The sequence below is a fragment of the Geotrypetes seraphini genome, chromosome 3 (assembly GCF_902459505.1).
Source record: "Geotrypetes seraphini chromosome 3, aGeoSer1.1, whole genome shotgun sequence".
Classification (NCBI taxonomy): Eukaryota; Metazoa; Chordata; class Amphibia; order Gymnophiona; family Dermophiidae; genus Geotrypetes; species Geotrypetes seraphini.
The window spans coordinates 147235550-147247827 of record NC_047086.1 but is presented as its reverse complement, the minus strand read 5'-3'; the positions used below and the strand labels follow the sequence as shown (position 1 = coordinate 147247827).

Here is a 12278-nt window from a genome sequence, read left to right as displayed (position 1 = left end):
GAAGCCATGAAACTTAAAGTTATTCTACACTTTTCTTGATACTCTTCATATAATTGAAATGAAAAGTGTCAAGTGTGGAATAACTTGTAAGTTTCATGGCTCCATATCATTCTCTTCTTGGCTGGGAGGAGAACTTTTCAGCGACCCTCATATTATTCAAATGCATGGGACCTTCAGTTAATAACACACATTATGCATGTGTGTGAACAGACTGGGCATTGCTAATCCGCAAACCTGACTGTCCCTTCTCTGTCTTGCAGTGCTCTGTATAACCCCTCTTGGCTCTCCCACCCCAATCAGATTTTTAAACAAGGATTTCAAAAGCCAATTCTCAGAAACTAAGCCTTTTTCTTAAAAGGAAGAGAGACTCTTGAAGAAAACGGAGCAGTCACTTTTTCTAGGAAATACGTTTTGCAAGATTTTATGTCCCAGTATCTAGTTGCAGGTATTGGACCCAAGCCTGTTAGATTAATATGAAACCTTTCTATGTCAGTACAGCATCCCACTACTGTGATCAGTAATTAGGCCAAATAATTTCTTGTTTAAGGGTAAACTTAATTTGCTTTGAAATTCCTTTCCTCCTAACTATGACTATATAGAAAGATAGAAAGCAGCAACAGAGGCAAATCGCTCTGCATCTTGCATTTTACAGATCTCGACCCCCTCCCCTTTCCCTCTTTGCCTCAGCAAAGGGACCCTTATGCATCTTCTCGCCTGACCTACTGACTTTGGCCTATCATCAAGTGGATTAAGGAGACTTGCCCCCTACTAGTGATCTGATTGGTGGAGAGACTGGGACGGACTATGGTTCCCCTCCTGTCCCACTTTCTGTCCCCCCGTCTGAGCTTTAATAAGAGCACTGAGGCAGTGTGGTGCAGGGAAGTCAGGCTGGAAACGCTTTACCCGGCAGCACGCTCTCCCGCAGCCATAGCAGTGCCCATTGTCTGTTGTCTGAGTCCATTAGTGGACAAAAATGGTTGATGCCTTTTGTGCTACCTGGAAACTGATTGAGAGCCAGAACTTCGATGAGTACATGAAAGCCCTGGGTAGGTAAAGGCAACATTTTATAAGGCTTCTATTATCCCAGAGTTTTTACACCTTGCAGTATTCTTGCATCCTTGAATTGTGTAAAGAAGTGGAAGAGAAAAATAATTGTTTATTGCTCCGTTTTCAGTGGCGGGTTTTTTTTTTTTTTTCTTCTTATAAATGTTACTTTCTAAAGGTTATATTCCATTAAGGATGTTCAAGGTTAACGTAGAAAAATGATGCCCAGTTTATTTTAGAAAATGTTATTTGGCAGCGCATTCCAAAGGCTTCTGTTTCTCAGTGTTCAAAAACTATTCCAAAGAACGATGACTGATCCACTAATCTAAACCCGTGCTAGAAAGTTAGTACATGGTTTAACTATAAGCCAAAGTATTATAAACGTGCTTTTGGAATTTATTCATAAATATATCATTAAGGAAACTAGAGAAATCAGCACATGCACAGATTCTCCTTAATCTTCTAGTCTAGACAATTTATTTTCACCTTCCAAAAAGATGATATTGGAAAGGTTGTTCCCCCCCCCCCCCCCCCCTCAGTGATAGCAACAACAACAACAAAAGACTTTACAAAATAACCGGTTAAGGTATTTGATGCCGTCTTAGAAACTTTGGTCTGAAATAATTATTTTGCTCGCACTTGCAGGTGTGGGTTTTGCCACCAGACAGGTCGGCAATGTTACTAAACCAACGGTGGTTATTAGCAAGGAAGAAGAGAAAGTGGTGATCAAGACACAGAGCACCTTCAAGAATACCGAGATCAGTTTTAAACTGGGAGAGGAGTTTGATGAACCCACCGTAGATGACAGGAACTGCAAAGTAAGTGGGGGGAAAAAAGCTGGACCCGGGAGCTGCATTAAAAGAAGACATAAAAATGTATCGTGTGCTCTTTTCTTTCTGATACTGTGGCACTCATTGGCTTTGTGGTCTGATCCATGCTCTAATTGTCTAGGTAGGATTACTTGAATCAGCTTGATTTCATTTCGAGTTTGCTTTTTGTTATTCTAAAGGAAGGGCACCCAGGGTTTCATTTGTTTAACAAGCTCTTTTATGCTGTGTGATGAAAACATCCTCAAATGGTACAAAGGTATGCTGAAGAGACATGCTAAAAAAATCATTGCAAGTGCCGTTAACCATCTCCAAGTCAACAGAGACCGAGAGCCTGTCCTGCCACTATTGGTCCCTTTTCTCACATTAGTTTGCATGCTTACAGAAGAACAAGGGGTCTCAACCTAGTCCTCTGGACACAGGTTTTCAGGACATTCAGAATGAATGTGCATGGAACAGATTTGCATGCGCTCATGCATATTCATTATGAGAATCCTGAAAACCTAACTAGGTGTGTCTCAAGGTCTGGGTTGAGAACTATTGGAAGAGTGTGGTTAAAGCTACAGCCTCAGTGGTTAAAGCTACAGCCTCAGCACCCATGCTGCTCCTTGTGACCCTGGGCAAGTCACTTAATCCCCCCATTGCCCCAGGTACATTAGATAGATTGTGAGCCTGCCAGGGCAGATAGGGAAAAAATGCTTGAGTATCTGAATAAATTCATGTAAACCGTTCTGAGCTCCCCTGGGAGAACAGTATAGAAAATTGAATAAATAAATATTGCACAGGAGGATATGTAAGAAAAGGCTGTCTTATATGATATCAGAATCTGAGTAGCTCGGCACTGTAATTTATTTATTTATTCAGTTTTCTATACTGTTCTCCCAGGGGAGCTCAGAACGGTTTACATGAATTTATTCAGGTACTCCAGCATTTTTCCCTGTCTGTCCCTGCGGGCTCACAATCTCTCTAATGTACCTGGGACATTCTCTACAAGGATGATTTTTGTGGTGGTGGCTGATGTAATAATATCTGTGCATTTTACCGAGAGAACCAGCCTACAGATCTTTATCTCAGTTAAATAATCTATACACTCATTGTTCAAACTATTACGCCTGTTTCAATTAATGTCTTACTAGTAATGTGGCACTCAGACAGTGCAAATGCATAATGGCCCGGATTCTGAAAGTGGCGCCTTAATCGTCAGCTGCCTGAAAAAAACAGCGCTGCTCATGTGCATCTCCGATTACTATGCCGTTTTAAGAATCGTGCCCTGATTCAAAGGTAGGTGCCAGAAATGTAGACCAGGGTTTTACAGGCCTACGTTTCCAGCACCTACCTTCGACGTAGAATCATGCTTAGCAGCGCCGAACATCAATCTTGCCCACAACCACACCTCTTTTGATGTATAGAGCTGCTAGGCATCTGCGTAGACGCAATTTTGACGCTGAGTTTTGTAGGTGCCTCGTGATGCCTACTTTTTTTTTCTTTTAATTGGTGTTTAATAGTGTGGCCGATTACCACGCCGTTACTAGCCAATTAAAACGATTAACTTAGGTGATGGTTTTAGCGGATTACTGCACAGGTCCTGGACCTGTTGGGCCGCCGCGTGAGCGGACTGCTGGGCATGATGGACCTCAGGTCTGACCTAGCGGAGGCATTGCTTATGTTCTTATGTTTAGAATCCAAGCCAATGTGGTTTTCTAAAATCTCTTATTTGACATCATATTTAATTACAAATCTGTTTGCTTAAAATAGGCCTCAGTGGAACCTATGGTGGGTTGAAAGGGTAATTCATGACTTACTATGGATGTTAATACTTTCCATTCATGCAGTGATTATTATTTATGCTGTTCTTTATGGGGCCCTTTTACTAAAGCTTAGGGCTCCTTTTACGAAGGTGCGCTAGCGGTTTTAGCGCGCGCACCGGATTAGCGCACGCTAGTCGAAAATCTACCGCTTGCTCAAGAGGAGGCGGTAGCGGCTAGCGCGTGTGGCATTTTAGCGTACGCTATTCCGCGCGTTAAGGCCGTAATGCGTCTTCGTAAAAGGAGCCCTTAGTGTAGTGTGTGCTGAGTGCTAGTAAGCTCATTGTATACCTATGGGCTTCTTAGAATTTAGTGTGCCCTAATTCTGTTAGTGCACACTAAGGGCTCTTTTTATGAAGACGCATTACGGCCTTAACGCGCGGAATAGCGTACGCTAAAATGCCACACGCGCTAGCCGCTACCGCCTCCTCTTGAGCAAGTGGTAGATTTTCGGCTAGCGCGCGCTAATCCGGTGCGCGCGCTAAAACCGCTAGCGCACCTTCATAAAAGGAGCCCTAAGCTTTAGTAAAAGGGCCCCATAAAGAACAGCATAAAAATTGAACCAAAGTAGCAGATGAGGTCCAGTGGCAGTCTTCAGGATACATACAAAGAAGAAAAGGTTCCACGTTCAGAATGAATCTACTGATTTCAGCGCCAAACTCCCGAACCTTCGGGAGGGAAATAAAAACCAGGTTGTTCAAGAAATATGTCAAGCCAAACTCCCGATACAACCAATATCCTCACTCCATCACCAGACTCCAAGGGCTCCTTTTACAAAGGCGCGCCAGGGCCTTAAAGTGTGGAATAGCGCACGCTAAATTTCCGCATGTGCTAGCCGCTGCCGCCTCCTTTTGAGCAGGCGGTAGATTTTCGGCTAGCGCACACTAATCCGGCGCATGCGTGCGTTAAAAACGCTAGCACACCTTTGTGAAAGGAGCCCCAAAAGTTCCAGCCAATAGCTTCCCTGTAATCTTCTGGAAATGACCAGAATCTCTTACTTTTGTAATCCACCTAGAACCGCAAGGTATTGGCGGAATAAAAGAAACTAATTTAATGTAATGTAATGTAAAATGGTTCTAGACAGTGACATAATGCCCTCCTGAATGCTATTTATAGAGTTCTTTTGAAGTTTAAGAAAGGGTTAAAAGCATATTTGTTCTAGTGTGCTTGGGGCTCAGGAGGTTGGTAGTTTCCAAGTTTCTTTATTTTTGATAAATCGTCTATCAAAACAAGTGTCTAGACGGTGTACAATATAAAAAGATTGTATGGGACAATTAAAATAGATAAATAAAAACAATATTTTATCAAATATTAAAAATACTAGACAAATTTGAATTAACGTACATGAAACAGAGGGAAAGTAAAGGAGGGGGTAGATGTCAGGGTAATGGGTAATGTTTTTATCCATGTTGATTTTATGAATTATAGGATTTGATATTTAATGTGTATGTGCACTGCATGGAGTGGTTGTAGATTTGCAATATAGGAAGTTTGAATAATGAATAAATAATAAATCTGGCATGACCTATCAGAGAATTGCCACTGCATTTAGTTAAATTGTGGACTTTATATCATTATTCTGAGGCAATTTATACCATTATTCTGAGGCAAGGGCAAAACTGTCAAAATCAAATGGGCTTTTAAAATAAATGGCACAGTGTAGCAAGACTGGGTTCAAATGAGTAATTATTTCATTTTTATGTACATTGAAGCTGAAAATTAGCCTCAAGCTATTCATTCTACTATTGTGTGCCTTGTGTCCTTGTACTGTTGGATTCCTGTACGCTCTGTGTTGCAATCGCTAATAAACATATTATAAAAAAAGAAACCGGAGGAAGAATCCAAATGGACTTTAATGAATGCCAACTTACATGTGTATCTGTGAATTTTTTTTTCCAGTCTACTGTGAACTTGGATGGAGACAAGTTAGTTCATGTGCAGAAATGGGATGACAAAGAGACAACATTTGTCAGGGAAATTAAGGACGGTAAAATGGTCATGGTGAGTATTAGAGATACACAATTCTAGAACTACTGTAGTCACTGCCTTCATCGTTCAAATGTAGCATTAAAATACACGCTGTTCCTTTTACTTTTTTGATCCCCTCAAAAATTCTCCTAAAAATTGATGTATCTTTTTTCTCAGATGTTGAGGATGCTTTATAAACCAATTTCTTCAAAGCTAGCAAAAAATATACATACTACATTCTATCCATACTCTTCCACTCAGAATCCTCACAAGAAATATACAGTGGTGCCTCACACAACGAACTTAATTGGTTCCAGGAGCAAGTTTGTTATGTGAAACGTTCGTTATGTGAAACGCGTTTTCCCATAGGAATACATGTAAAAAAAAATAATTCGTTCTGCAGCATAAAATAAGCTAAGATGACATAAAAAAGATAAATTTTTTGTTATTATTTTTATTTAGATACATCTAAAAACATACATCTCCCTGTCCTTTTACTTCCACTATCTTCCTATCCCATCTCTATTCCCTTTTGTCCCTCTCCCCATGATCAATCATCTCACCACCTCTCTCTGCCCTCACCCTCAGGGTTCAAGATTGCTTCCACTCTTTTTCCTGTTGTTCTCTCTGCCTGTCACCCTATGATTTAGCATCCCTTCTGCCCTTGTCCAATATTTCCCCTTCTCTCCCTCCCTCTCATCCCCTGCTCCAACATGTGCTTTCAGCGGCCTTCTCCCCCCTTAAGCGTCTTTTCTTCTCCACTCCACCTTTCCTCCCTCCCTGCCTCCACCTTTGTGGCGCTTTTGCACCCGACCGACAACAGAACAGGCCCGGTCGGACAAATCTCCCTGTCCTGTAGCCGCGAATCTAAATTACCTTCTTACAGCAGCTGGATTATTGAAGCTGCTGTAAGAGGTAATTTAGATTCGCGGCTACAGGGCAGGGAGGTTTGTCGGCCGGGCCTGTTGTCGGTCGATCGGGGGACCTGACCAGCTGTGCACATTCTTCGGGGCGGACCGCCCCCTCCCCCTCCCCCTTCCCCCTCTTTCGTTCGCCATTGCCTTCTTCCTACCTGCCCTGCCGCAGCCGCACACAGCCGAACGGAAGTCTTCCTGATGTCAGCGCTGATGTCGGAGGAAGGGAGGGCTTTGCTTAAGCCCTCCCTCCGACGTCAGCGCTGACATCGGGAAGATTTCCGTTCGGCTGTGTGCTGCGACAGGGCAGGTAAGGAGAAGGAGACTACCCTCGCGGCTCGACCAACCCCGCTGCGATCCAACCCCGCAGGAACCCCGGACTTCGTTGTGTGAAACGAAGTCCGTTGTACGAATCAAGACATAAAGTTCGTTGTGCGCAGCGTTCGCTGTGCGAGGCGTTCGCTGTGCGAGGCACCACTGTATAGTACATATGTGACATTTAGTTAGTGTTTGTACTTAAGCATTACAGCAGGAGTGTGAAAATCTCTCCTCGAGGGCCGCAATCCAGTCTGGTTTTCAGAATTTCCCCAATGAATATGCATGAGTTCTATTTGCATGCAGTGCTTTCATTGTATGCTAATAGATCTCATGCATATTCATTGGGGAAATCCTGAAAACCTGACTGGATTGCGGCCCTCAAGGAGGGACTTTGACACCCCTGCATTACAGTGACAGTTAAGAGCTCCCATGCTTGGATCCATAGTGATTAAGCTTTGCATATTACTTTCTCTGTCAAAAGAGAGTGTAGACTGGATGGAAAAGAACTTCCTTTATAGAACAGATTTATGCTATCGGTCTATCTTATTTAAAGGGAATGAAAAGTACCTGTTGTGTTTTTTTTTGTAACAAATGAGGAAGGGGTCCATATGTTCACAAATTATGTGAAGATGTGAGAACCAGAGAAACAAAAGTTCACTTTTGATATTCCATATGACCTTGTGCAAATAACCCTCGATTGCCACAGGCACAAATTAAGGGCTGTATTTACTAAGCCGAGGTGTGGCAAAGTAACACATGATTGGAAATAACTTGTGTCGTTTGCCAGTATCGCAGCTTAATGTAAAAAAAAAAAAAAAATTGCACTTGAAGTAGCTGATTTCATAATGCACATTGAGCAAAAAGAGGGTAATTCTTTAATAGGGTGTCTATATTTAGGTGCTTAGATGACACTTTTGTGACATCTGCTTTATAAAAGAAAGTGGGTGTTTGCCTTTCTCTTTTTTTTGTTTCTTTAACTTTATTTAGTTTTTAATGCCAACAAAAAGTGCAATACAATTTATATACAAATAATGATAATGAACTAAGCACTTATAATCAATCAGTATCTATACAAAAGATAAAAATTCCCTCCCCCATCCATCAATACCATCAGGAATAAGACCAAAACAAAAGATATAGCCCCTCCCGCTCCCACCCACCCCCTGGATTCTTATAGAATGCTAGCATAAAAGCTTAGATATGTGCCTATAACACAGGCCCAAGTACTTAAACCAACCATAGAGCTACTGTAGATGCTTGCATGTAAATACCGGAGATACAGGTGTAACTTACACTATTGTATATGTTATGGGGGAATTCAGAAAATGGCACCCTAAGCTACGTGCCGGGAAGATCTGTGTTAAACTAGCATTCTGTAAAGCAGCGGCTCTCAAACTTTTTTTTTTTTAGCTCTGGCACACTAAACGGAGCAAATGTTTTTCAAGGCACATTATAATTGAAATTATAAAATTGCAAAATCAATAAAAAATGACTCCCCTCCCTCCCCTTTTACAAAACTGCTCAAGAGGGTTTTAGTGCCGGCTGGCATGCTGATTGCTCTGTGCTGTTCAGATGCTCATAGGAACTCTATGACTGTCAGAGCAGCGCAGAGCATTCAGCGGGTCGGCCTGTGCTAAAAACCTCTTGCGCGGTTTTGCAAAAAGGGGTGGTGGTAAATTTGAGTTATTTATTTAAAGTTCTTTAAACTACATATGGGTAATTGTAACAATGATGAAACTAAATTGCTAATCTATACAATGGATGTGCTTGTTTTTGAGTGCAAATTAACTCAAAACATGGTTTGATAGTCAACAAGCAGACTTGCATTTCATCATCCACCATCTGTAGTTGTTCTCTTTTTTTAATTTGCAAAGTTTGTAAAAATAAGAAGATCCAACGATAGCAAAGCCTTGCTTCCTTTGTTGCTCAAGTTAGGATAATCTATTGCATAAAAAAATGAAACTAAAATTACTTGTCGTTAGTTTTCAAGAACCAATGACGTCAGAGAATGAGGCTTGTCTGGTTGGTTGTATCCTTATGAACACAGAAGCTCATAACATTGACAGACTTTTGCATATGCGACATACATGTCATCCATTCTAGTGTATACTTATGAAGGGAATTTTTTAAAATCAAGTAAACATTCTGGAATTTCTTAGGGCACACCCAGCAACTCTTCGGGGCAAACCACTGTGCCATGGCACACAGTTTGAGAGACACTGCTGTAAAGGATGCACAGAGCACTCTTTGCATGACATTAGCTTAGTTTGGATCTTGTGCCTAAATTTGGGCTCCAGCATCTCGCTTTTGCGGTGTACAGTTGGATCGTATTGATTGCTTTAACACAGGCGCTTTGCTCATTACCAATTTATATTGCGGTTTGTTTTAACCCTTATAACTAATGGACCCCTGAAGAAGGCGTGTTCTCCGAAACATGGACCGTGTCGGGTCCCAGGGTTTGTAAAAAAAAGGTGACAATAGTTACCGCATTTTATATTTGGTTTAATAAACACAGCCTGCATCTTGTACATACTGTCTGCAGTTTTCTCTTTTGATTTTTGCTTGCTGTTCTTGAATTGCAGACACCGTTGGATTTCCTTATTGTTTGCTAGTTGCTTTCTGCAACATTCCCACTTAAATTATATAGCGTGCAGTTCAAAGGAGGTGTGGCCATGGGAGAGGCATGGGAAGGTCAGGGGCATTCCCCAAAATTAGGCACAAAGTTATAGAAAACATGGATTTGCAAGCCTAACTAGTATCAGTTGGGCATGAGGATTTACATCAGGTTCCAGTGGGCATGAGTTCTCATGCCCCAAGTTAGGTACAGAAATCCACTCTAAGCACTATTCTTTAAATATCACTTAGTGCTAAGTGACATTTCTAGAGTTGATGCTTAGTGCTGATCTTAACTAAGGTTACCAGATGTCCTTTTGAGGACATGTCCAGGGGTCCGGATGTCTTTGTCTGGATTTTGAAAAGCCTCCTCAAATTGCGTCGGGCAGGGACGAAATTTACACATGCGCAGATGCCATGTGATGACATCATGCGCACACATGTGTGATGTCAGCACATGGCATCCACCCATGTGCGGATTTCCTCCCTGCCTGACAAGAGCAGGCAGCGGGGTTAGGGCGGAACTGGGGGCTGGATTAGGGCTTTAGAGGGTGGGGATAGGTGGAACAGGCAGGCCTGGGGGGGGCGGGTCTAGGGATTCTGGATCTTCTGATTGGAAAATCTAGCAACCCTAATCTTAACCCTCTGCTAATTTACTGGGCAGACTAGATGGACCATAAAGGTCTTTATTTGCCACCATATACTATATTACTATGTTCAATGATACCTAACTTTTGGGCACCCAAAATGGGTGGTTGAGAGTTGACATGGAAAATTATAACTTTCTGGTAATCCAAAAGTTATACTCAGATGTTATACATAGTAACACATAGTACAGTACAGATCCTTTACCTTGTCATTTACTTCTCTTCTCTCTTTTTTTTAATCTGCAGACTTTAACCTTTGGAGATGTAGTAGCTGTCCGTCAATATGAGAAGGCATAAAATGGGCAGCCTCTCTCCACCTCAGGCCTCAATCAGAGTACAGCAAATCTATATGCAACTGTGACAGTATTTGAAACATCACTGCTATTACTTGAATGCAAGAACTCAAAATCTTTTGTTTACCGTGTACTATCAAAATGACAACCTCCTGTGGATCACATTTTTTTGGTTAAATTGATAAAAAAACCTCCTGTTTGTATGAAATGTGTGGTGCATTTTTATATAACCTTTACACACACACACACACACACACTTCTATTGTGCTGTATAAAATATTTCATAAACCAGATTTTAGTAAATATGAGGATGTGCTGAAAAGTTCTCAGCCCAACCAACCAACTCCAAATATGGAACTGACAAATTGCCAAGAACCATGCTCTTCTCCTTGTGCATTCACCCTTAAAGAATGAAAGAACAGGGCATCTACTGGTTCACTGTGAAGCAAAACGTGGTATAGTATAAGCTGTTCCCTACTTTCCTCACAGGCTTTAAATCTCTTTCCAGACATGGAAGAAATAGAAGTATAGAAAAATGAAGGCAGACAAAGATTATATGGTCTATCTGCCCATCTACTCTCCCTGTACTCCTTCCTTCCCCTCCTTCCTGTACACTTCTTCCTTGCCCTCAAAGCTGGGGGTGGAGGCAGGTGGAAGAGCAGAAGGGTAAAGGGGGGAGGGGAGACCCCCTGGTGAGGCCAATCTATTTGTGCTATATATAGGGGCCTTTGGCTCCTTCCTTATCATGGCATGTCATGGCCACTCATGTGCTACGCTGCTTGTGTATGGGCAAGGGAAGAAGGTTGTGGGAGATCCAAATTGTGAGCAAATGGGTATCCTGCCAGCAGGAGACTCTCCACCTCCCCTAGAATTGTGTCTTGCTGTCAACCTGGGAAATTTATGAGTGTCACCCTTTAGACCAGTGGTCTCAAACTCAAACCCTTTGGAGGGCCACATTTTGGATTTATGAATTCTTGGAGGGCCTCAGAAAAAAATAGTTAATGTCTTATTAAGGAAATGAAAATTTTGCATAAGGTAAAACTCTTTGTAGTTTATAAATCTCTCCTTTTGGATGTCTTAATAATAATGTAATTTATAGCTATAGAAACTGTTTTATTTTACTTTTGTGATTGTGATAAACATACTGAGGGCCTCAAAATAGTACTTGGCGGGCCGCATGTGGTCCCCGGGCCGCGAGTTTGAGACCACTGCTTTAAACCCATATCTCCATGTTTTGTCCTTTCTGCTCCCATTCAAGCTCCCACAGTCCCTTTAAATCTCCTTAAGAACTTTCATATTTTCATGAGTTGGATCTAGTACCTTTTTTTTCCTTACCACTGTTTTGACCCTATTCACTATCTTATCCTTCAGAACCTTTCTTCTTATTGCTTTTCTGGCTTGGTCTATTGCTTGACCTATTTTTCTCATTTCCGACTAGTTCTTTATGGGTTTGGTCAATCAGGTTAATATTCAAAAGAACTTACATGTTTACGAGGCAATGCTGTCACTGGTCACCTATTCATGTAAAGGAGCATAAGCACCTACTGTTCTTTAAATAATACCAGTAACAGTGAAAATACACATCTTTAATTTAGGTGTGAGTCCCTGACCAAGCCATGACTTATGGTATTCTATGAGTTGTATGCATTAGTTGTCCCCAGATACTGCCCTTGTGTACATCCATCTGTAAAAGACATGTTATTGACAGATATACAAATATTTACAGATGTGTGTAATCTTTTGTCTTTGCCTAGTCTTTGGGTCCCGAGAATCAGACCTCAGAGGCAGTAGGATGTAGATTAATAAGACAACAGCCCGGTGTTGCAGAAAAGGTGTGTCTAGCCCTGTC

General features: G+C 41.6%; 1 protein-coding gene across 1 annotated transcript; it reads left to right on the top strand.

Moving 5' to 3' along the window:
* The first annotated feature begins 851 nt into the window (after positions 1-851).
* Positions 852-10632, top strand: FABP7 (fatty acid binding protein 7). Its single transcript, XM_033938541.1, has 4 exons — positions 852-1046; positions 1690-1862; positions 5576-5677; positions 10383-10632. Exons 1-4 carry the CDS (start codon positions 974-976, stop codon positions 10431-10433), a joined length of 399 nt encoding a protein of 132 aa, XP_033794432.1. The 5' UTR covers positions 852-973; the 3' UTR covers positions 10434-10632.
* The last annotated feature ends 1646 nt before the right edge of the window (positions 10633-12278 follow it).